The 26494-nt window shown below is 40.2% G+C and overlaps 1 protein-coding gene across 3 annotated transcripts in view; it reads right to left on the bottom strand.

The window, feature by feature from the left end:
• LOC133127926 (WW domain-containing transcription regulator protein 1-like) overlaps positions 1–20438 on the bottom strand; it is a 45676-nt gene extending 25238 nt beyond the window's left edge. For all 3 annotated transcript variants that reach the window (XM_061241055.1, XM_061241056.1, XM_061241057.1), the window contains exon 1: positions 19785–20438. In XM_061241055.1, the coding sequence (XP_061097039.1) occupies positions 19785–20188 (404 nt within the window). In that variant the 5' untranslated portion in view covers positions 20189–20438. The remainder of the gene's footprint in view (positions 1–19784) is intronic.
• Positions 20439–26494: the final 6056 nt, after the last annotated feature.

The following is a 26494-nucleotide window of genomic DNA, read 5'->3' as shown; positions in this document are numbered from 1 at the left end:
AAATAATGCAAATAAAATCAGATATATCAGGTATTTATTAGACTTATTTTCTTTGCTGCTGTAGCCTATCCACTTAGAGGTTTTCACGCGTTGGGTGTTCAGAGACGCTCTTCTGCATATCACTCTTGTAATGTGTGGCACCTTCCAGTCAGCTTCAACCAATCTGGCCCTTCTCCTCTGACCTTTCTCATTAACAATGTGTTTTTCAGATTAAGATTGAGAAAAACTGTAAAGAAAATCCAGTCTTGCAAGCCCTTGAATGCCATTTACTGGCAAAAAGTTGTATTTGTTGTTCATTGGATGATAAATTATTTTTTCTAACTAGCATGGATAATGATGCATGATTTAAAAGTATAGCTAGTTAGCGTTATTCTTTTCCATTTAAACGATAGTTCCACTGTCTGAAACTCATTTCTTCAGTCAAATCAGCCACTCGGCTAGCTATACCTACTTTTAAAAGCCTAACTATAGACCAGCTAACTATAGTTAACGAGTTAACTAGCTGGCATTAACACTGCCACTGCCATTTTTCAGTGTAGGTAGAAGTAGCTGGCTAGCCTAGTGAACTCACTTTGTTGGTGTTTATGAGTAGCCAAATAAACTAGCTAAAATAGCTGCCGATTCAGCTGTAAGTTTTCTGTTTATGTACACCCAGCTTGTCTCTCTATATATATACACAGTACTGTGCAAAAGTCTTTAGGCACCTGTATAATATTCTGTACAGATAAGATTCTTTGAAAAATAATTCAATGAAAGGTCCTAAATAAACATACTATACATTTTACACTACATTTGAGTTATTTTTTGTGACCACCCTTCGGCGTTAAAACTGCATCACTTCTCTGAGATAGCCAACACTGTCCTGCAGTTCTATAAGACAGTGAGCAGGGAGGTTTGTTCCAAGCATGTTGGAGAACTTGCCACTGTTCTTCTGCAGACCTTGGTTGGCTCCTTGCTTGAAATGAGCATCCCAGGTGACTTGTGAAGACAGACTAAAATGCTTTAGGCTGTAGTAAAGTCGCTCAGGAGGACTTATAAAAAGGATCATTAAAGGTACAATAGGTAATTTCGGACTTCTAACGGTCAAGAGGAATAGCAGCAACAAACACGATCAAACCACAAGCCCCCCCCCTTCTCTGTAAACGCATTGACGTTGAAACACCATTGGCTGTGGCAATTAGAACCAATTTTCAACCATTGACGTTGAATTATTATACAGCTATACGATGTTTTGGTTCAGAGCGCTGGCATGACAACTGCACATCATGAAATCCGAATTTAAGGACTATAAACACATGCAGAGGGTGAATCAACATGTCAGTGAGCCTTTTTCAATGATAGGAAGGGATTTACAATGATATTGTAACAGAGGTTGAGTATTCCGTGTTTGTTGCTGCAATTCCTCTCTTGAGTGTTAGAAGTCCGAAATGACCTATTGTACCTCTAATATGTGTATTCACTATCATGAAATATAGGTAAAGTAAGCACTGCTGCACTGCTATTCAAATATATCAGCGTCTGCCAAAATTGATATATACAGCATACACATACATACATATGCTTGTGTGTATTTGCAGTATAAATCATTGTTTATTTCTCTGGTGGGAATATGTGTAGCCAGTTTCCCCAATCTTGCTTCAGCTTTTGCAAAGCACGATGGGGTTCATCCCGTGTTATTGAATGAAGCAACTGCTAGGTTGGGTAGCAGGTGCTGTTGAGGACCTGTCTAACTATAGCTGCGCTACTGGGCAGCTGCCCTCACCATCTAGCTCTGGATCTCTAGGAATGGCCTGGGACTCTGGAACAGACCACACTAGCAGGGCCTCCGCTAAAGAAACAGGTTTCATATATCTGTAGATCTTTCACACCATGAATCTTGGGAAGTCAGCTAAAACCTAGCAACCCAACCCAAATCAGTGCAAAACAATGTAGGATTATTATTATTATTTAAACTACATTTACCATTCAACATGCACATTTGAATGCGAGTTCAATTCCAAATGAAAAGTCATTTGAAAATGAAGCCCTATAAACATGTTTAGGTGGATATACTCCCCATTAGCCATATCTAGAGTTTTTTTTTCTACACCATTCCCACTGTTGGGCCGCACAACATGGCTCACCTCTCAGTAAATGTCTTGCTGCTCTATTATTACAGTATTGTACAGAACTCCCAGAAGAGGGATATGCCACAGTCACACAGGGCAGTGTAATTTAGACCACTCCCACTTTCCAATTCCTCCCTCCACACTCCCCTTTTCTCAACCCCACTGAAGAATATATTTGGAATGACAGATATGGAAGATATACGATAACCCTCCACCCAACCTCGCCTCCCCATGATGCAATGAATGCCCATTGTCAGGCAATTACTACTGAGGACTTCCAAGGGTGAATGTGCCCTGCCATTGCAAGGGATTTTTACGAAATGTTAATGAGACGATGCAGTCCCAGCAGCAATAACAAATAGACCAAATTTAAACTGCAGTAGCGTTGCTGTTTTCATCCTTGCTTTTTCAAAGTAATGCATTTCAGCTGTCAGCTTGGTATAATTTAATGTGTTCAGTGTAAACTATTTCAGAATCATTCACTGTGTAAGGGACACAACTGCAGTTGAACTGTGTTGTGAAATTCTTTGATAAATTCAATTGAAGCTTTGCTTCTTTGATAAATTCTGTTTACAGAAATACAGCCTATGCACAAGTAAAATATGTACTTGTCTTATACAATAATTACAGTACGTACAAGTGGTCCACACATACAGAAAAGAGACCATGCATTCAAGGCTAACTCTATTATGGAATAGTAATGTCTGCAGATTGTTTTTATTGGGCAAGTGTGCAAAGTGGTTTAGTGAATTAAATTAATTTGGCAAACTTAGTGGATTTTGCAAATTGAATGGTTAACTGCTTTCATAAAGTAAATGTAGAAATGCAGTAAAGCAATCAAGAGAAAACTGTAATAATCAGCTGGGATCAATTATTTCATACTGATTCAATGCACTGAAGATGCACTTCAAAACAAACATCCTGACAACTGACTCAATTGTTAAAACAGGGCTCATATTTATTTGTGCTGTCCTTCCTGGGCTGGTTAGTCGGGGGAACAAATGCATCATTCAGCCATTTTTAATGATACAATCCAGATTGGCTGTGAGCCCAGTATGTTAAATAACTCCATGACTCTGTGACCCCAGACTGGAGTCAAACAACAAGAAATTGTGAGATCGAAAGAGACGTGTGCACAACATTTTTCAGTGAAGAGCCTCTTGAGGCCTCACCATGGACCTTGAGACTAACACTGAACGTCGATAAATTCATGAACGATTATAGCAGGGAAACGGCCCCGTAGTAGATATTTCAGTTTGCAGGGGGATTGTGTTCACATCTGAAACAGTAGGCGAAAGAGAGGGTTGCACAGCTTCAATGTGTGTCTGTGTGCTCTAAACAGGGGGGGTGGGGCAGGGGTTTACTACATGTACAGAATCGGACTGCTCCACAGGGAACCCTTAAAATGAAGAGCAAGGCTTCTGCTGCTGCAAGTTCACCTATAAAGCTAATGAGGGATAAGAGCAAATGACAAGACAGATCATCTGCCAAGGAAATCAGAGAATTTCTACAGTACTTGCCCTGGTCTGTGGACAAAAACCTATACCAAAACCATATGAAAATGTATTTCCTTCGCATTTACTTTCAGAAAATATATGCATTATTGTCTTTAAATGACTGTTTACTAAGCATACAGTGGCTTCAGAAAATATTCAGACCCCTTCACTTTATTGTGTTGTAGATTCAATTGCCATTGTTGCCCATCAATCTACACTCAATAACCAATAATTACAAAGTGAAAAGAAATGTAGAACCTTTTCTGCAAATCTCTCATTTATATACTGTTAGCAGTCAGCCTTAATTTGGTGCTTTCTGGAAGCCCCTTTACAATTACAGCTTCTTGGGTAAGTCTCTTCAAGCTTTGCACACATAGTTTTGGGCAGTTTATCCTATTCTTCCTGGCAGATCCTCTCAAGCTCTGTCAGATGGGAAATGCCTGTAAACTGCCATCTTCAGGTGTCTCCACAGATGTTCTATGGGGTTCAAGTCTGGGCTTTGGCTGGGACATTCAAGGACAGTCAGTGTCCTGAAACCACTCCAGCATTGTATTGGCTATATACTTTGGGTCACTGTCATGCTGAAAGGTGAACCTTCACCCCTGTCTGAGGTTGCGTGCTCTCTGGACCAGGTTTTGTTCAAGGATCTCTCTCTGATTTGGCTGCATGCATCTTTTCCTTAATTCTCCCTGTCCCTGTCACTGAGAAGCACCCCCATTGCATGAGGCTGCCACCATCATGCTTAACCTACGGATGGTATTAGCCAGGTGATGAGCAATGCCTGGTGTTTGCCAGACATAATGCATGCGGTTCTTCTTAAAGAGATCTTTTTTTTTCTCAGACGAGATAATCGTTTTCCTCATGCTCTCAGAGTCCTTTAAATACCTTTTGGAAACTCCAAGCAGGCTGTCATATGCCTTTTACACAAGAGTGGCTTCCATCTAGCCATGCTATCATAAAGTCCTGATTGATGGAGTGCTGCTGAGATGGCCATCCTTCCGGCAGGTTCTCCCATCTCTTCTGAAGCTGTTTGAGTGACCGTTGGGTTCTTGGTCACCTCCCTGACCAAAGTCCTTCTTGCCCAGTTACTCAGTTTGGCTGGAAGGCAAACTGTAGGAAGAGTTCTGGTGGTTCTAAACTTCTTTCATTTCACAATTATTGAGACACCTGTGCTCCTGGGAACACTCTTTAAGTTTTAGGAATGGTTTTATACCATATTTATGCCTATAAAATAATTGTTAGGGGTGCTAATAATTTTGCAACGCCACTTTATCTTACAAACATATCTGTGTCATGAAAAGGCACAAATCATGTATTTTTAAAATGTCATGTAAACATGGGGTTAATGAACTGATAAGCCATATACAGTGCTATGAAAAGATATTTGCCCCTGATTTCCTCTATTATTGCACACTGAATGGTTTCATATCTGTAGACAAAATGTGATATTTGACAAAGGGAACCTGAGTAAACAAAAAACACCTTTTTAACATTTAATTTATTAAATTTATTTAATAAAAAAAGTTATCCGACACCTTACTCACCCAAAATAACTGATTGAACCATCTTTAGCAGCAATAACTGCAACCAAGCGCTTCCTATAATTTGATATCAGTCTTTCACATTACTGTGGTGGCATTTTAGCCAGCTCTTCTTTGCATAACTGGTTTAATTCAGACAAACTGTTTTTAAGCATGAACTGCTTGTTTAATTTAGTTTCATTACAGCCATTCGGATATGGACTCGCTGTGTGTTTTGGATCATTATTTTGCAGCATAACCCAATTACACTTCAGCTTCAGCTCACAAGACAGATGACCGGACATTCTCCTTCAGAATTTTCTAGTACAAAGCCAAATTCATGGTACCGTCAAATGGCAAGTTGTCCAGGTTCCAAAGCACCCCTGCACCATCACACTACTAATACTGTTGGTGTGATGTTCTTAGTGTGAAATGCTATGAATGCTATGAAAATGCCAGACTTACTGTAATGTGACCCATGTTGTCCAAAATGTTCCATTTTGGCTCAACTGTGCATAAACATTATTTGGGTTATTTGGGAACATTCAGGTGTTTTTGGAAATGTGAGATGAGCATTGATGTTTCTCTTGGTTAGTAGTGGTTTCCCCCTTGCTACTTTCCAATGAATCCAATTTTACCCACTCATTGTTATTGTAGACTCATGAACACTGACTTTATCCGACGCTAGAGAGGCTGGCAGTTATTTGGATGTTCTTCCAAATAATTGGGCTCCCAGAGCCTAAGAAATGGCTTTGTAACCCTTTCCAGACTGATATATCTCAACTACTTTTTACTCATCTCTTCTGGAATTTCCTTTGATTATGGCATAGTGTGCTGATAGAAACTTTGTGGTGACTACTTCACTGATGGTAAGATTCAATGTAAGTGAGGTTTAGATTCAGCAGGGCTGGCTCGAAGCAATTCAATTTGGTTAATTGGTTGATTGAGTAGCTAAGGGGGCAATTTATTTTTCACATGGTTGATATGGGTGTTTCCCCTGAAATGGGGAACATACCCTCAAATTAAAATGGACAATCTGAACTTCAACTTCGAATTTATATATTGTTTTATTCCAAATCCAAGGTGCTGGAGTACAGAGCAAAAATTGTGCCACTGCCCCATCTATTTTGCATTTAATGCATATTACTTTTAGCTGCATAGAGCCAGAAACTTGTCCTTAAATGAGAGACATGTCCTTAAAGCTAGGTCCTTCATGCTCTCACTTACCTGATATTGGATACTTACATCAGGAAGGCCGAAAACTAACCTAATACAGTAAATGTTTTCATGGTTATGGCTCAGCAACATTTTTCATTTACCTGCCAGTCAACATCATATACCTTAACAGAAAAAAGTATGAATAACCCATTGGGGTACTCTACTGGACTGCCATCAATAATGTGGAGAAATCCAGTGTTTGTCCCACTAGTGCAGAGGGCTGTTGGAATATCTTTCTGTTGAAGGGCCTGCCAGATTGCCACTGTTTGCCTTAGAGAAATTCTTCTACGGCCATTAAAACAGACTTTGGCAGAGGGCTTGGCTTTAGGCCTGCAGTATGAGCCAAGCAGGCCTTTTCTCCAAGATAAAGAGACTGTGTCTGGTAAAAGGCAGGTTACTGACCCCAGCCAGAGTGTCCTCTGTCAAAGATTGAAGTCCACAGGCTGAAATTGGATCACTTCCACACACAGATTCATTTCACCCTCTGTAGACCAGCAGGACTATGTGCTCATTCATTCTAGAGCCACATATGTACTATAAATGCAGTAGGGTCAGTGTCAATAGCTATGGGTATGAACCACCACTAACCCCCCCACCACTCAAAAATGGTTTCCCTAGATTTTCTGATTTATGTCAATTACATGGTTGGTTAAGTCACCTACCGCCTCTTCCTGCCTCAATCAGGACAGCTGCTGCGAGCATGTTACCCATTATGTCTGTGCCACTGCTCTGCCATAAGTTGCAGACAAATAGCAAAATAGGTTTTCAATATGTTCTCCTAAAAGGCTACCAAAACAAACAAACCACTCTCTTGTCCAGGAAATGCTAATTAAATCGATGGATTTAAATGGGCACAATGTCTCCATGTGGCACAAGGGCTGTATTGTTAAAAACGTTCCTGCAGACGTTCTTCCACCCCCTCACAAATGCCCCTCTCTCTCTCTCAGCACATTTATGATAAAACGTTTGGCACATTGACCGTGTGGGGAAAATTGTTACCCTCTATTTCCATTTTACAGTTCTTTGTGTAGTTGTCATTTCTTTAACATTTTGTCAATGATTGTTGTTACGTCCCCAGGACTCTCCGCTGTCCCTGGTCTGAGTCTGATGTGTGTGTTTTTAACTTTGATTACAGAATTGGTGGCACCTGTGGGGAACCCTATATGAAAACAGCTACCATCATGGTTCGACACTGCCCTTATTGCTTGGTTTGGTCTTTTTGTTAAAAAATTAATCTGTTTTTATGAATATGTTGTTTTCCGATTTTGTAACATTGTTTACAAAGTGTAAAATTATAATAGAAGGAAATCACTCTGGTTCCTTCCTGACTGCACAAAACTTTTCTTCACTATTTGTCTGTGTTATTTACACAAATCCTAAGGGCTACCATTCTCCAGTTCACACTACAGATGAACATTGCTGTAAGCAGGCCAGCATTCAGGGGTTTGGAGGCCCTGGGCTGACACATAGGTGTGGCCCCAAAAGAGCGACACTCTACCGATTCTGAGCATGAGATTTCTAAAGTCACATTGAGATTCACAATCACAATCTATTGACAATAATTATTCTCCTTTAAAGCCAAAATATACCCATTGTATGCTGCCTTATAGGCCACTATACCACATATGACAGAAGCACAGCATCAGTCAGCAGACAATTATTATTATTATTATTATTATTATTATTATTATGCAAATGAGACAGTGTGGTGTGGAGGAGGAGGGCACAGAAATAGGCATAGGCACATTTTGCATTGGTTTTTGCCTATCTTATTAAGCATCGTTATTTATGTATTATATACTACATGAACATGTATTTGTTGTGCTGTAATTAACATTAGACACAAGCCTATGATGATGAAAAGATGATTGAAGACATCCAGGGGAGGCCCTGGGCTGCAGCCCATGTTGCCCATTAGTTTAACAAGGCCGTGGCTGTAAGTACCTCTTTCTGTGCTTAGTATAGTTAAAAAACAAGCATATCAGAGTCCTGTTACCGACAGTCACTGCATGGTGAAAAAACATGACCTTCCTTTTCAGACTATTATTGTCTTATTAGCAACCAGACACAAAGCTCTGCAAGTAATAGCTTGCAAAAGATGTGTGTGGTTACATACCAGAATCAGTTACAGTAGTGTAAATGGACCTCAAATGTTTTGGACAGGTTTATGATAATACAAGTGGAAATTACAGATGCCTAGTGTTAAATACCTGGGATCATGAAGCAATGGTCTTGCATCTTTCTCCAGACATGCACATGCACAGCCTGTAGCCTATTGGCTAAGGTACATGACTGGGACCCGGAAGGTTGGCGGCTCAAGGCCCGGTGGAGCCACAGTGAGATCTGCACACCTTTTGGGCCCTTGAGCAAGGGCCTTAACCCTGCATTGTTCCAGGGGGGTGTGTTCCGTGCTTAGTCCAATCAGCTGTAATTCGCTTAGGATAAAAGCATCAGCTAAATAATAAATTATTATTATTATATGCAGTAGTTTGGATACCACTGAATTGCAAATGCAAGCAAAAGTATTTTTGTTGCTTTATGGAATTCAACCTGAAACATAATAATAATAATGTATATTTTGATATTCTTCAGAAAATGTATTAATAAGTCTGCTAATGCTGCCTCTGTTCTGCTGTCTCCCCTGGTCCGTAATAGTGCTGGTTGTAGCAACTGGGCATAACAAACAGTGAAGAAATCAGTCAGATAGGACCAAAAACTGGTTCAACACCATTATGATGACAAATAACAATTATGTGAGCTCTATGTACCATTGAGTAGGAGTCACAAAAACGATCTCCTGCTCTATTGAGATGTTTGAGTTCAGGCTGTTAACGGGACATGGTGCAATGTTTCAGACTGAGAAACTAGGCCGGAGAGCTGATCCTGTGACGTGTTTCAGAAACACAGGATAGATGACACCACTGTCGCCTTCAGTTCTTCATGTCGACACAAACTCTCCATTCTGTTAAACACTTCTGCCATAACAGTTTCAGACTGCAAGCGCCAATACATTAGAATCAAATCATGCTTCTCTCTCTCCACTTCCAGTGCCAGAACACTGATATTAATAGCCCTTCCACATTTCCTAAGTGTAAAATTGATTACAATGGTTTTGCACAAAGGATGTGCGTTATGGAATCAGACCACTTTTTTCTTTCAAGAAGGTACAGAAACACTCTGTATATGCTGCCTATTATGCCATCACACATCATTATTTGTTTGCACTTCAGGTTAAGCACCATGCACAAGGGTACAACTACAGCACCCCAGTTGGGATAAATAATATGGATAAATAGTTACGTCATTGGAAATACCTATCGCCCACAAAAGAATGCGAAATAAATCACCAAATGGTCAAATGCCATTCCAAATCCTGATCTTTACTGATCCACTGCCTCACAAACAGCCCAGTGACATAAGACTGTTGAATGAAATGCCTAAGGTATGAAAAGGCACTTTGGGTCAATAAATCCTTTTTCAGACAGGGGGAACAATATGCCCACATAGCTCCTGTTCACATTCCAGGAGGGATGAATAGAAAGCCAGAGCAAATGACTGATAGAGAGGGAAAGAAAGCAGGGAGTGTGGAAGGGGTGCGCAAGAGGGGAAGAGGTAATTCAGTGAGTCAGTGGGCTCATTCCAATCACTTACTTTTCTCTACTTCTTTCCTTTCCTTTCCTTCCTTTCCTCTAATGACATTCCAACCCCTTATATGTTCCTTCTAGGAGATAGAAGTAGAAGTTAGGAACTCCCAATCTTTCCTTCGAGCAAGAAAACATCAGCGCGTCCTTTGTGGAAGTATTTTTTCGGAAAGCCTGACGTATAAATGATCAAACTGTGGATTGACTTCTCCCCATCTGCCACGCATCTGCCACGTCTGTAACTGACATGGCTTCAAACTGACGGTTGAAGGAGCAAGGGAATTCCATTTGCCTAATTAACATTTTCTCGATTTCCCCGTTTTTACTTCTTGTTCTTTCATTTTTTCCTAGCCTCTCCCGATGGTTGGAACTAGGGGCAAGCACAGCACAGAAATGAAAAGGAAAAACAGGAGAAAGATAAGGGACTGGAATGAGCAGAGTGTATGCTCTCCCTTCACACCCTGTTACAGGGTGAATGATTGGATGCATTGGTAAATGGAAGGTAGAATGGAGGGATGCACATGCAGTGGGCAAAGGATGATGGCTACCCTGGTGTAAAATCCAGCTATGGCCAGCTTGACATACCAGCTACCAGCTGTTTCAAAACATAGCTTGAGCCAGTCAAATCATGTTGAGTATGGAGCTGGTCTATCTGGTCAACCAGCTACCAGCTGTTTTGTCTCAAAACCAAGGATGCATCTCAAATTTGTGCTTGTTCTTCTAAGTTTATCTTACAAATGCACCAACAAGTGTATCTACTTAGAATGTAAGAACATAAAATCTGTTAATTTGAGAAGCACTTAATTATAACATCATGACTCTTTTGACCGTAACAAGAAACACATCCAGTGCAGGCAGACTAGCAGCAGTGACTACCTGTGACTATGAAGTGACAGTTAGCTAGCTAGCTATGTTAAGCAGAAAAATGTAGTTGTTATATGAATTTGAGGTGAACATACTGTATTTTAGTATATTTGTATTATAAGGTAAAAGGGTTAAATGCTTAGCAGTATGTATATTAAGGTTAAGATGGGAGATAACGTGATATGCACAGCCAATGTTAGCAAGCATGTGTAGCTTTATGTCCTTGTTAGCTGCTGCATTGTATTTTTAGCTAGATAGCTTACATTCCATTATATTTCAATGAATATTTAAAATTCCAGCAAATTCCAGCTGACAGCAAATTCTTATTTTCTGTCAGCTCTGACAGAATGATAACTGGGATTGTAAAGTGTGCACTGAAGCTGACTTGAATTTTCGGTCCTCCCAAGTACAACAAGAGAATTTCCATTGAATTTCATGCGTACCTTCCTGTTCTGTACTTGAGTTTGGGATGCGCTTCATTTATGCACAAACTAATCCACAAGTCTGCAATTTGAGACGTGGCTAGTGAGCAAGGAATATGAACGTATATGCAGTGAGCAAAGGATGATGGGAAGCATATGCAGAAAGCAAATGATGAAAGAAAGCATACGTAGTGAGCAAACAGCTATAGGAAGCATATGCAGCGAGCGAAGGGTTATGGGAAGCATACGCAGTGATTAAAGAATAATGGGAAGCATTCACAGTGAACAAAGGAGGGCAGTTTTCCTTCTTTTAGTCCTGTAATGGATTAGTCATGCAGGAGGTTGATGTTGGACTGAAGTTCCTGTTTTTTTGCACATGCTCATTTAAGGTGTTGCAATGAACAAACCATATCAGTTCTGCCGTACAGTATAGTTTAGGGCAGCAGTGCAGTTTGAAGATTAGGGAACTGAGCTTGAAACAGGCATGATTCCCAGGTGGTGCATTGTAGTTGTACTTTAGTAAATACCGAGCTGTATATGGATACTATGTACTGTAAGCTGTGTAAATTATTTTGGATATGGGTACATGCAAAGTGAATAAATAAGAATAAATAATATACGCTGAGATAATATGTAATGAGAGGAGAATGTTTCACTGGGTTTTAGCTGCATTCAAATTTGTAAATGGTCTCTCATTTTTATGGCATTCTAAGGCAAACTCTTCAGTGATTAACACTTCTGTGTCTGGGTGACGGTGCCGACTCCCTGGTGAGCCATTTTTATCTCTTGAGGAATGTGAAGCCATAAGGATTCTTTTCTGGATAATTACACTAATTTTGTCTACATCAGAGCTGCCAAGGCCCCTTTACAAAAACCTCTCGAATTTTTTTGTTTTCCTGAAGGTTTTCTTCATGGTCCTCTAAGACTGCAATGTCATGATGAATGCATTCTTCAGCAGTCGAGTTCACGCTCACTGGCCAAACAGGCTTTTACTCAGCACAAACATGATTTATGTGGCCTAAGAACAGAGAAGTATGACAATGTTTTGCTGTTGATTTACAAACTAACCCCTGGATTCATTCAAAAACCACAAAGTGGTCAAACTAAATTGCAATTTAAAAAAGACCCCTTCACCTAGTTACATAAGGTATGAAGCCACAGGATATCAACTATGCAAGGGGCAACAAAAAATGCCATCCAGTTGTGATGAGTCATTGTCTTATTTTATTAGGTTTTATTTCTTTTTTTTTAACCTTTTTACCTATCTTTTTGAAGTCTGTGAGTCAAGTTTATTCTTTTTGCTTCCCAACCCCAGAAGCAAATCCTGTGAGCCACAGGAAATTACCAATTCCATTTCCTCCGATGGAGCAATCTCTTGTGGCTGCTTATTGCAAGATAGGAACTGTGGAAAACACTGCTCCACTCAGGAAAACAACTGTTCACATATAAATGTGTAAAATCTAACAGCAACTATAAATAAATTCACATAAAATGGAGGATTACCAGAATAGTATCAGAAATATCTTTCGGAAATACCTATCAGTATTCTCTCAACATTCAAATAAAATGTCAGATAGTCAATTGTGTTTATTTTAGTATATAAATGCACAGAAGTATAAGAAAACATGGGATGCCACAATGACTTCAATCATGGGCGTTTTTAGCGGTTTTTTGAGGCCCCCGTTTTTCATCTCAGCCCCCCTCAAAATATCCAAGGTTTGTGTGTGACCTGTCCTGGAGGTTGACTCACTGACAATGACAGTGAATAATCATAATAAACTCTCCTCATCTTAAAATAGGTTATACAGATAGAACCAACAGAATAGATAGAATTACCTATTTCAAATGGTATATCCTCTTACCAAAGTGATTGAAAATTGCACTGTGAAAAAAAGAATGAATGCAAAAAATCCCACATCGGCCCAGCCCTGGGCCAGTGAGACTTAAGAGGTTAGGAGGTAACAATAAATGCATTACTTGCATTAGAATGTGAAACTGATGATCGCTCTGTCAGAAGAAATAAGGAACTCTAACTAAAGACAAACAAGAAAAGTTCAAATACAGAATTCCAGAAAAGTTCAAATTAAGAGGTTAATTCCTCCTCCCTAGCATTTGCCTGCAAGCCTTGGTTCAGAAAAGATCACTACAAACAGGTGCACAAGAGAGCTTGTCATGATGCAACGAGGGGGGCATTGAACGCAAACACTGAATGTTCAAAAACTCTTCCTTCGGATCCAGGAAGTGCCAGCTCTGATTTTGTAAACTCAAGGGCTGTGTCCGAAACAGGCCGCTAACTACTGTTTACTAAAAATATGCACTGTCTACTAGACCTGCCTTGCCAAATTTATTGAAACATTTTAATAAAACAGCATCATTGCTTTGCCATCTGCAGCCCCCCAAAATGCACACACACAGATATGTTGTCTGACCTGTGCTGGTCAGCATTTCAGAAATCTCCAAAACAAGTTGGAGATGTGTTACCCTCCTTGGGTATGAGTTAACATTTTCTGATCTCTTTATTAAATAAAAACTTTGAATCAGGGCTAAAAATACATAAAATTGCAATAAAAGGCAGAAAACTACGGTGGCCCTGAGGTGTAAAACACAAATAAACACTTGCAGTTCTTTTGTATGTTCCATTTGCACCTCAGGGCGGCTAGTTTTTGTATGTTTGTGTTTTGGCTGCTCCTTTTTGTTTTTGTATGTTGCATTTGCACTCCAAGGCCTAAAGTTTTTGTTTTTGCATTTTGTATTTGCACTTCAGGCTGCATGTTTTGTTTTTGTTTTTGTATATTGCATCTGCACCTCATGACCACTCTTTTTTTTTGTATGTTTCATCTGCACCTCAGGGCCGAAAGTTTTAGCATTTTTCACTTCAGAGCCACCCTACTGTAGAGTACCCGCCCAAAGGTTTTGAGTAATTAAACTAATTTTGTACTAAGCCTTATGGTGGCTAATGGGCCTAGTGTGCTAGCCACTGATGTTATTCCTTTTAGGTGGCCAGGAAAGGTCAGATGTCAAATAGGGCTTGGCCAGCGCTGTCCACTACCCAGGGACCATAAATAACAAACCTTTTCTCTGTATTGAATATCTGTGCACTGGGAGGCCCTGGCAGGGGCACCCCTGAATCTGGCCTTCAGCTGTTGTGCAGATGACTGGCAGCTCCAGCGACATGGCTGCCCTTTTGGTGCTCCATACAAACACAGGGCTTTGTGCCTATAAACCCTAGACCTCATCCCCCACCCACAGTCCTCTCGTTTAGAAGGGCAACTTTACACCTGATCTGAAGTCTTCAAATTCAGCTGAAACATATGTTTTGTCCTTAACTTTAAGCAACAAATTAAATGAATGTCTGATGCTTAACATCTGACCCAAAGGTTACAGCCAACAGTGATTGCTAATACCTGTAATTAATTACAGCTGACAGGAATATATTTTTTATATTATATCCATCCAGGCAATTACATGACACTCCCACAAAAATATAGTAATGCATACAACTATCACATAACCTAACTTGGCTAGCCTGAGCAATATGGTGGACAGCGCTGACTTCGGAGAGTTTTTCCATTTTCAAAGCTTTTCAATTTTGACGAAGAAATAAAACCTTACAGTTTTGAACAGGAATTTCCTGAACCAGGAACGGCTACACTGAGGGTGTTTTAAAAAGGCCTACACACAGAATGTAAGCACTTAATCCAAATAATCTCAACTGAAACGTGACAGTGCTCCTTTAACATTAATTCTAAACTGATACCGTCTATATAAAACTATGTGTGTTCGTGAGAGAACAATTTTACAAGCAATACTTTTGGCTGAGCTGTATAAGCCTGCCCGGTTCGTAGTCTCTCCTTAGCAACAGTTTCTCCACCACATTGTCACATGGGGAACACCATTACCTTGTCACTATAAGCTGAAACTGATTGCGTACGTGACTCGTACCAAGTTTTCATGAAAATAGAAGAAATCAGAATTTACACACACAAACCAAAGCTGATCTGGAAGTCTTTTCTTATTTATTTGTCATGAAAGTTTCACTGTTCGGAACATTGTGGGCTAACTTAGTGTTCGGAAATTAGACAGCACAATGATTATGATACGAACAAGGATTCCAAACAACCCTGAATCTTGAACACATTACGCAGTTAACAAACGAGTGTTTATATAAAAACTAGAGTTGATAAACTACTTTAAAACTAATTATTTAGGCTACCGTTCAACTGAATTAAGCAGGCAAGGTGCTGTGATTTCTGATTTCTAGAATAAAACCCTGTAGGCAAGCTGTTTTATCATATCCGCTATGGCTCTTGACATGGAACAATTAAATTGACTATAAAGTGGCTTGAAATAACCATAAATTATCACAGAGGGATGTATCCACTACACATCCACCAAATATATGTTCAAAGTAATGTAAATAACTACAATAACACACATTTCAAGTCAGACATAAATACTGTATGTTGGGATTGTATGGGTGTGGTCTGGACTGCCTCACCACCCTACCTACCTCCTCAACCCCTCTGAAAATGCACCACCAAGTACATTGTACTGGAGAAGGAGGGAGGCTGGGAGAGGGATAAGGTCGGTAGAGTGATTAAGAGCCAGAAAATAGCAATATGCAAACTACACACAGAAAGACCCCCCGGTCAGGATTCCGGACTTTGTCATTGCTGTTGCCAGCTAGCAGTGTTATCCACTGCAACACCATGCCACCACATACTGTATCCTGTCTAGAAAAAACTGAACTCCACCCATTCAATCCCCACATAGGAATAGATGGAAATGTTTCCACTGATATAAACTGATATTGCATATTGCAAATTAATACATACTATAAAAACACCATTCAGTAGTTTGAAGCGATTCACATATTTACTGTTACAATCACTTTAAACATTAATGTGACAATAGATTTAGTATAGATTTTTTACAAAAAATATCTACATGGGTGAGACCTCACTTAAAAAGGTGTATTGGGTACAGTTTGTCCCTTTGACTGCATCAGTCTCCAACAGTGGGAACTTCATAGGTTGCTCTCTAATACGGTTGCTTATTCCCAAGTTATGTCTGAATGACTTCAAAGAGTTTTTTTTAATGTTGTCTTTGGACAACTAATCCCATCCTTTTGTAAATCAGCCAAAATAAAATTACAGCTTTGACCAAGAAGACCACAAACTGTAAACATCCGCATTCTGCATTGTCCTCTCATAAGTCACATTAATAGCCTGGCTTTATGCAGCCGTTGTATGTGAATCACCCTGTTTCATATACCCTGTGATGTTGTTTGCTTTAGTCAACAGAATCAAAAGCTTGTGAGCAAATCCTATTGAAGATATATTTTCTGAATTGCAAACAAACATCATCCCCTTTGACACACTGAAATATATTAATCAACCAAGTAGAACACTGCCATATTGTCATGTCACATCCATGACAAGGAAACAGGGAATTTGATTTGCACCAGACCTGAAATACTGGTGCTTTCTGATTACTTTTGTAAGACCAGTCATTTAGCTGACTAACTTTTTCGTGCTGTGCAAAATCAATACAAATACCTACCACCACAAAATAAACAAAGCTGGGTCTGTGGTTAACAGATCCAAATGAAACATATTTAATTTGATGCAGATTGCTTATTTTAAATGGGACACACATTAGAGGCTGCAAGCAAGGTTGCTTGTTACTAACCACAAAAGACAGGGAACATGAGGTGAGCTAGGTACCACATAAATTAAGTTTAAAAGCCTTTAATGCAGAATCTGGGTGCAGAGAACATTCACAGCCTGTTTAATGTTACAGGGGCAGACAGCCTTTTGAAAGTGTTTCACATGGTTTTACATGGCATTACACTGTACTTAAATACTACCTTGAGTTGCACCGTCATGAGCAAAGGAATTTCACATTTACGTAGTCAGCTCCATTTGCTGCTATTTCATTGACAGGCACCTAGGGGTGAACCTATGAAAAATTAAATGCAGAGAGGGTGTTGGCTTTTTTAGGCCAGTGACTTGGTGTGTGCATCACATGTGCAACTTAAACATATCTGAACACTCGGAGTCAAGCTCACAAACAGGAAAAGAGAGAGTAAAGCAGGTCCATAACATACCTGTGGAATACTGACCCAGCTGGCTGGGAGACGTTCAGAGACATAAGATTCCTGCAGAACTCTCACTCTCTAACTTGCTGTGTACATTACTGGAAGCTGACCTTCTTTTTTCATAAACCGTGATTGCATCCACCACTTTTGTTTTCAACCCACAAAAGTCACGAGAACAAAGCCTCCCACTCGACCTTCTGTGAATCAGAATAACTTAATAGCACAGGCTTATCCACAGCTGAGCAAAATATTAAACAAAAAAAGAGGGTGGGTGTGGTGGTGGTGATGGGGGGGTTAGTTTGATGGTTTGCTCTTTCGACAGCAAACCACAGTCAATGGATTGGTTATATGAAGCATCATGGAGCAGAGACACAAGAGTCACCGAGAAACAAACTGATCAGTGCTCAACTTTAAATGCATAAACAGTTATTAGACAAGAACATCATTCATGTATGATGTACCAGACATTCCTAAATCTGCCTCTTTTTACCTGAGCTGGCTTTGTGCTTGGTACTGCATGTCCAAGCACAAAACACAAACCACTCGACACTTTCCCTGGAGTTCATTCAAACATTTAAAATATACTGCTCCAACACAAAGTACACCCAGTCTCCAGTGAAATATGTGAATTACATAATTACACAATACAGTGAATTACATTAGCTGTACTGTGTTACATGTTCACCATAAATTGAACTATTAAAGCTAACGTTATTTTAATAATGCTCTATTAAATTTGATTGAACTGGTCATTACACGGTTAATTCTAGAACCTTTTAAACTCACATGGGCTGGATTAGAGTTGTATTTTATCATCATTGTTGTTGAGTGATAGTGCTTCTTTTGGAAATGTGCCCACTGGGCTTACATACAGCAGCCAAGAAGTACAGTATAAGTGTGGTCGTAAACGGCCTTCTGCGATATAGGCAGAGATTTTGTGCGGGCCATACTGTAGGTCTTGTTATGTAAATGCAAGCTGGGCAGTGACACCATTTAACTGCACAAAAATGATTTACTGTCCAGACCTTCCAAAAAAGAAATCCAATACCAATATCTCTGTAAGGGGCTTCCAGAAGACCTTAGGAAAAACAGGCTTAGGCAAAAAAGGAAAGAAATGTATTTGGCAGACTTTGTTTTCCTCACTGCTCAATTGCTGGGTGGGGTGGGACTGGGCATTCAGCTGTATGTCTTGTTGCCAGCCCAGAAATTTCAACAGGAGCCAACATGACTGCACTTCCTGCAGTGAAGAACAAAGCTCAAGAAACCTGGACTGAGAGGCTGCGGTCATTCCAGACTCAAACCCAGACAAATACCAGGCCAATCTCTTACTGGAAGTTCAGCACATACATCCACACTGCTTCCAGGTTTCTTCGTAAAATTGATAAAACGACAAAATGCCTGACAAGTAAAAAATGTGGAATGCGCAATCACCTGCATCCAAAGCTGCATTATACTGTATGCTTGAACTCCACTGCTCATTCGGGAGAGTGTAGACATCTATGGTTCTCCTCCTAAACACACGGCGTCACCAACTGCTTTTTTATCACCCGCAGACTACAGCTAAGCTTGCATAAGGCAGAGTCAGAGGATGACCTTTCATGTGCGGCTTTAGCATGCAGTCCACGGGCACCCCACCAACCAGGGTGGGCTGCTAAATAGCAATAAACACGGACCCCTGTGTGATTGAACTCTCCCATACCCTGGGCTACACAATGGCCATGCCGAGAGGAAAGGAAAATTCTAAATAATATCTCTTCCTTATCCCATTTATTTATCCAAGACTAAATTGAGCCTCATTCAACACTCATACTCCTCAATTCTGCTTTGCGTGGTGCCCTAACTGAATGAGGCATAAGTTGATCAGTTCCTCGCTCGCTAGTTGCTGCTGACTACACAGCAGGGACACAATCAGTGCAATTAATTAAATTAAATTAAATAGCTTAGATGGTTTCAGAAGAGCTCAGCAAGAAGATGGCATCACGTAAGGTGTCCACATAACTTCCGTATACAACTATTCTGTGCAACTGTTATGCAAGTCATATTTACAAAACCCTTCCAGCACAGCTGGCTAATAAGTCTTGTAAGAAAATGTAAGATTCTCTTCTATTCCTGAAGCAGTAAGATGATGCTTATTTCTCGTACAATGCACTGCAGTAACGTCAACATACCTGCTTGGGGTGGTTGACCTGAATGAGACCATTCTTAAATGACACTCAGGGACGGCCCTAGCATATGGATGCATTCTCTCCCCCCCCCCCCCCCCCCATTTGTTTCTTGTTTTTATTTCCATAGTTTCAAATTACATTTCTAAACTTTCTTTACTTGATTGTAGAAGTGAATTAAAAGTAGGCTATTGCATCTTATATCGTATTGTATTGTACTGTCTCAGGCATTTGAAACATATGACTGACTTACTTGAGAAAGTATCGCTGGCCAGTTGACGTAAACGCCATCTCCCATCCAGGAGGTAGCGGCAATTCATCGGCGACATCGAAAGACTGCTGGCGCAGATGTGCGTGGTGAGCCGGGTTTGGGGTCGCGTTGGCTCCTGTTCCAAGCTGTAACGAGGCAGGAGAGGAATGTGACCGTGCATGTTGCACTGTAAGTCTGGGAGTATGGCTACCAGAGTCGGTGCTTGATTGACGGGAATGCGTCCCCAAATCTGGTTCCTTGAAGAATGACTCGGGAAGCATTTTTTTCCTCCAAGAACTCGGTTTTGGGTTCATAACCGAATTAAACAGCGCCTCGAGATCTGTATCAAGGTCCTGCGCGACATGGACCACTTGTTGTCCCGGTAAAGGTTGCATTTGATTACTCATTTTTCTTATGATAAAAAATAAAGGTCCTGGAGCTGAGCGAGTCGATTCCTTTAACTTTTCAAGATGGATTGCGTGCCTTGTTTTTTTTTTCTCTCCAAAGCTAACTAACTCGCTATATGCTGTCTCTCCTTTCTGCACTTGAGTTTATGCTAATGAATAAACACAGATATTATACGGCTAGAAAATATATACATTTGTTCCAGTATGGGGAACATGAGTACATTTCGTTTTCCCTTTAAGTTGATGCGTTCTTCTGACTTGTTGACAGCGAGCTGTGCGCACTTCAAACTGAAGTTTGTAAACTCAACTTTCCTATGGTGGTGTCAGCGCCCCCTCATGAATTATTAATATTTAGTGAACGTGTTCTACTTTCGTTTCGTAATAGGATAAATAACTTTACAGATGTCTGAAACTCTAATGTATGTCTAATCTATGTCTAAAAACGGGGATCGCATATTAACTTGTAAATCTAAAGATTAAAACCAGCAGACTTTTTGATAGGCTAGTCAATGTAATTTCGCTAACAACAGTTTCGGTAGATGAAGGGTCCTGCAACACACCATATTTTAAAGAAAATATTACCTCATCTTATATTTGTTGTGTTACACTTTAGGAGTCTTGATTCATTTGAGAATATTATCTAGCAAGTTGAATCATGCGTATATTTTTGGTGAAGATGCATAGGAAAAATCCTCATTCACTACAGTTGCCATTCAGTGAAAAATGAATAGACGTATATTACTAATGTGGTGTCCTTTATTATGCTTAATTTATTACTTGCCTAAGATCTCATTTGGCATGCCATTTCATTCACTTAATTTCGGTTGAAAAACATTAAAGGTAGTGTCCTTAAAGACAAACTTAGTTTTTTCCTTCTTGGGATGGTAGGTACAATAGGGGCACTACTACTTTGTCATAAAGTTGGTCAATCCAAGGTCAATCAAAGGTCATGCCCTTCCATCATTGTGTTCTGGACATCTGGTCTTTAATAGTTACAAACCTAACGGACTTTCTTGAGATTGAGATTGAGATGAGTGATTTTTGTAAAAAAATACAGAGGGTGTTAATTTTAGTGTTGACCCAATCAAGGCCTAGGGGATTCAACAACTTGCTTCCACCTAATTCCCCCACATAGTTTATTGTGTCGGTAGTACAATTGACATCTGTTGATGTAACTTTGTCATTGAATTATCCATAGGCTATTCATTAAATTATTGCCTATCTTCCAGACATTATATGTGGCTGCAATACAGTACAAGTGGTGGCCCACTAGGTGGAAACAGTAATATGACGTCCCTTACAGTACATTACATTACATTATTGGCATTTGGCAGACGCTCTTATCCAGAGCGACGTACAGTTGATTAGACTAAGCAGGAGACAATCCTCCCCTGGAGCAATGCAGGGTTAAGGGCCTTGCTCAAGGGCCCAACGGCTGTGCAAATCTTATTGTGGCTGCACCGGGATTAGAGCCACCGACCTTGAGTGTCCCAGTCATTTACCTTAACCACTACGCTATAGGTCACCCTGTAATAGGGTCTTTGGCCACCACATTCCACCATAACCAGTTGCATCTACCAACCACTGAATCTATCTGTCTTCTGCATAAGGGATGCAGCACAAGTATGCCATGAGAAAGTAAATCCATGCCTTGTTGATAGAGGTGGAAATGCTGCCTCAGTTATTCCCAGATCAGCCATAAATACTCATGTCATGTTCATCAGATAATGCATATGTATATGCAAGCACAAAATTTTCATATTGAAAGATGCCCCTCTTGGCAGGAATGTAAGGTTGCAACATGGGACATAATCACTCAAAATCAGCAAGCTGTGATTAGCATTGATCTGAAGTAGCATAGTAGTAAATAGCATTCTAGGGCAGCTTGTATAGCTTGCAGTCCCCTCCAAAGGTATTGGAATGGCAAGGTAAATTCCTTTGTTTTTGCTATACATTGAAGTTTGAGTTTGAGGTCAAAAGATGTACATGAGATGACAGATCAGAATTTCTGTTTTTATTTCCTGGTATTTGTATCTAGATTTGTCAAACAACTTATAACACATCACCTTTTGTATCAGACCAACAAATTTATAGTTGAGCAAAAGTATTTGGAAGTGTTTTATTGTTACCTGTGTTCTGTTAGATTGTTAGATTGACCGGTTAAACAATAAATTGTTCTGAGTGTCTACTCTTGGATTTAGCCTTGGATTTTTACCTGTGAAGATTGCATTTGTGTTAGAAACGATAAACCAACATGAAGACCTGAGAGCCGTCTTTAGGAGCCGTCTTTGGGAGGATGTCATGGTTTGGGCTTGCATGGCTGCTTCTGGAGTGAGCTCACTAATCTTTATTGATGATGTAACTCATAATAGTAGCAGCAGGATGAATTCAGAAGTCTACAAAAACATCCTGTCTGCCAACTTATGGAAAAATGCGTCCAAACTAATTGGGAGGAACATCATCGTGCAGCAAGACAATGACCCAAAACACACTGCCAACACAACAAAGGACTTCATTAGGGAGAAAAGGTGACAGGTTTTAGACTGGCCAAGTCAATCACCAGACCTTAACCCAATTGAGCATTCATTTCACCTGCTGAAGAGGAGATAACAAAATAAAACAACAACAACTGAAAGAGGGTGCAGTAAAAGCCTGGAAACGCATCACAAAATTAAAATGTTTGGTGCTGTCAATGGGTCGAAGGCTTGATGCAATTATTGTAAGCAATATGCTACCAAGTATTAACTGTTATTTACTTTCATTTACTTAAATACTCTCTGTTCCAATACCTTTGGTCACCTAAACACTGGGTGGTCTGCTACCAAAGTTGCTATGTTCTAAGTAGGTGTAAATACCAGGAACTTAAAGCTGAAATTCTGAACTCTTGTCTCGTGTTCATCTTTTTATCTCAGCCCAAATGTATTCAGTGTACTGCAAAAAGAAAGGAATTGGCCTTGCTGTTCCAATACCTTTGGAGGCGACTGTGTGTTTGTCATATTATCTATGTACAGCTGGAGAGTGAACACTGAAAGACATTGAAACTGCCTGGAGTTGATAAGCATTGATAGCTCAGTTCTGTACACTGGTGCATGAACAGTGCAGTGCAGGGCAAAACTAAAGATTTCCTCATCCTTCCAAGATGTCTGATCTTCCATGCTGGTCTTCACCAATTGATGAAGGATGTTACAGTGCTGGGACAGGCTCACATTTCAATGGGAGATTCGCAATTGTGGAGTAAAAATAAAAAAATATTATTATAAAAAAGAAACCTCTAGATTAACCCTCAAAGGTATAAGATTACAAATATGCTATTTGCTATTGCTCATGTAACAATCACTTCTGCAGGTCATTGAAAACAGTGGAGTTTAAATGGTTAACAAAATTACTGATGGGAAAGACAAATCCCTAATGTGAAGCCAAAAAGAAAAGAAAAAAAAACAATGAAAATGTAACACAGCTGCCCTCTAGTGCTTGGTTCTTGGAAACCAACTTCAGTGTTTCTACAAAATAATGATGGCTACATTGATTTACAGGTTCTCCAGGAAACAATAACTGCAAATCAAATATGGACATTCAGTAGTATCAATTTATTATTTGCTAATAGATACTGCTAATCATGTAAATCAGCAACAGCTCCTCAGAGTCATACTTGGCAGTGATAAGTGGTCTGAACTTACAGTGCAGCCTGTAAGTATTTGGACAGTGACAATTTTTTGTTGTTTTCACTCTGTACTCCAGCAAACAAACAGTTGAAATAAAACAATGAACAAATTACCCATATTGGGTGAACCATGCAGGAATTACAGCCCTTCTTATACATACTGTATAAAAACACTGTAGACCAAAAATAATTGCCGATGGTTTTATCCAAGGTGACATACAGAAGGCCATTAGAACAACTACACAACAGGTTGGGTAATGTGCAATTCACATTGAGGATCAATTGTCAACAGCTATGAACATCAAGTCTAGTTCACATGGTACATATACGGTAAGCTAAGTCAATAAGTATGGCGTCAAATTTGAAGCATGGCATGATACCAAAGATATGCACCAAGATGAATAAAAATGCAATGTAACAATCCCAGATGAAAATACAACGTACAGGAAAGGATTAGGAAGAAGATTAACCCCTAAACAACCAATATATAATGTTATATAATGTTTTTGTGAGAAATTGCATATATCCTTGTTTTGACTGATATGATACTGTTCTCTGATATTTATTTGTGAACTCATTCAGGGGAGTCAGTGACATTATTCACAAGCTCTGTATTTGCTGCTGCTAAACTCTTCTGCAGCCACAGATGGGGACGTGCTACATGCTATTTATTGTACAATTAAAATGTTTCCCAACACTCAATTACCATGTGCTGTATATACATATGACCCCAATGGATATGTCACCTAATCATCACATCACTCCGCAGAAACTAGAAAGAAATGCTATGTATTTATAGAAGACACATTGCTGGACAAAGTCAATACATTTTGGAAGGCTCAAATATATGTTGATGAAAAATCTATTTTCCCAGGCCAGGCAGCAACAAATTAATTACACAGACAGACAGACAAGATATATCAAAAGTTCAGCAAACTAAGTGAAAATCACAATCATAAACACAGTATACAGCAGGAAATCTCGCCATAACAGAGATTTAAAGACACCAAACATCTTGTGGTTTGACTTTAAGTGTGATTTAAAAATGATGTGAGGAATGTGAGCTACACCCCTTGAGATTACGTCAAGGCTACAGGGAGGGTACAAGCACACTATCTGAGTGGGAGAGTCTCCTTCCTGTTATCCAGTGAGAGTCACTAGTTTATTGAGCTATTGAAAGAAGTTCTGCATAGAGACCCAGAAGGTTAACTACTATATATAGGCGGTCGAAAGTTACCTCATAAACACATTGCTTTTCTTCAAATGATCAAAGTCCATGGGTTGGGCCCGATGGTGCTGTAAATCTGGAATGGTTTGGGTTGAGACTGACAAATTTAAACCAGCAAATTCTGATTGCTGATCATAGGAACTCATTGGCACACATGGATGCCAACCTTGGTTAAAATACAAACTGTAAATACTTTTTACTTGAAAAACTGTTTTGATGTCAATTAAGTTTTCAGTGACGCACATTACTCAACACATATTTTTGAAAAATAATGATTTACTTATTAACCGTTATTAGTACAGAGGCTGCATGCTCTTTTACAGCAACTTAATGTCAATGTTAATGTCAGCCTTGAGGGCCATGGTGTGAAACCACCATGTACGCCATGTTGGTGGAAGACGTGAGTAAACAGGAGCTCCACAGTCTCTCGAGCAGAGGGTAGCTTAGGCAGAGCAACAAAGACTTCGAGAACCGGACGACAACAGTGAGAAAGGCCACATTCCCATCAGTAGCAGGCAGTCCCGTAACAAAGTCCAATGCTACGTGGGACCAAGGACGTATAGACAGGGGCTGGAGAAAACCTCTGGGGCACTGGTTGGAGGCCTTGGACCTATCACAGATGACACATGCACATACTCTGTGGTATTGTCTTTAATGGTGGGCCACCAGAACCGATGGGTGAGTCATGCAATTGTGCAGGCGACTCCAGGATGGCAGGCCCGGGGTGAATAATGAGCACAGTACAGGACCTGGGAACAGACCGTTTCAGGGATGTATTGGCAATTAGATGGGGTGTTGCTAGGACCCAGGTCCACCACAAGGGCTTCCACCACGGTTCTAACCACATCCAGCTTTGCAGCGGCCACCAGGCAGCGGGAGGGCAGAACAGTATCTGGGCTGCCCTGTTCCTCCAGGGGGGGAGTACAGGTGGGACAGGATATCAGGCTTGGTGTTCTTAGACCCTATGCGATACATCAAGTTGAAGTGGAATCAATTGAGGAGGAGAGACCACTGAGCCTGGCGAAGATTGAGTCAGTGGGCAGAACTGAGGTACTTGAGGTTGCAGTGATCCATCAAAACAACAAATTAACCTCCCTCCAGCTGAGCTGCCAATAGGCATAAAGAGAAAAAGGCGGGTGGATCTTGTTATCAGCCGCTCACCGGGACAACACAGCACTGGCTCCGACATCTGAGTCATCCACCTCCACAAACTTTTTCTCAGGGTCTGGCAAGGTGAGTACAGGTGTAAAAGAGAATTGTTGCTGAACTAGCAGTAGGACTCCAAAGGGAATCTTAGTGGAGGTAAGTGTAGTGAGGGGTGCAGCAGCAGAACTTTAATTTCTTATAAATCTTCTATAGAAGTTAGCAAACCCCAGGAAATGCTGTAGCTGTTTTCGGCAGGTAGGTTCTGGCCACT

Source organism: Conger conger, chromosome 5, assembly GCF_963514075.1.
Source record: "Conger conger chromosome 5, fConCon1.1, whole genome shotgun sequence".
NCBI lineage: Eukaryota > Metazoa > Chordata > Actinopteri > Anguilliformes > Congridae > Conger > Conger conger.
Note: the sequence above shows the minus strand (reverse complement) of the source record. Positions and strands in the feature narration are given on the sequence as shown.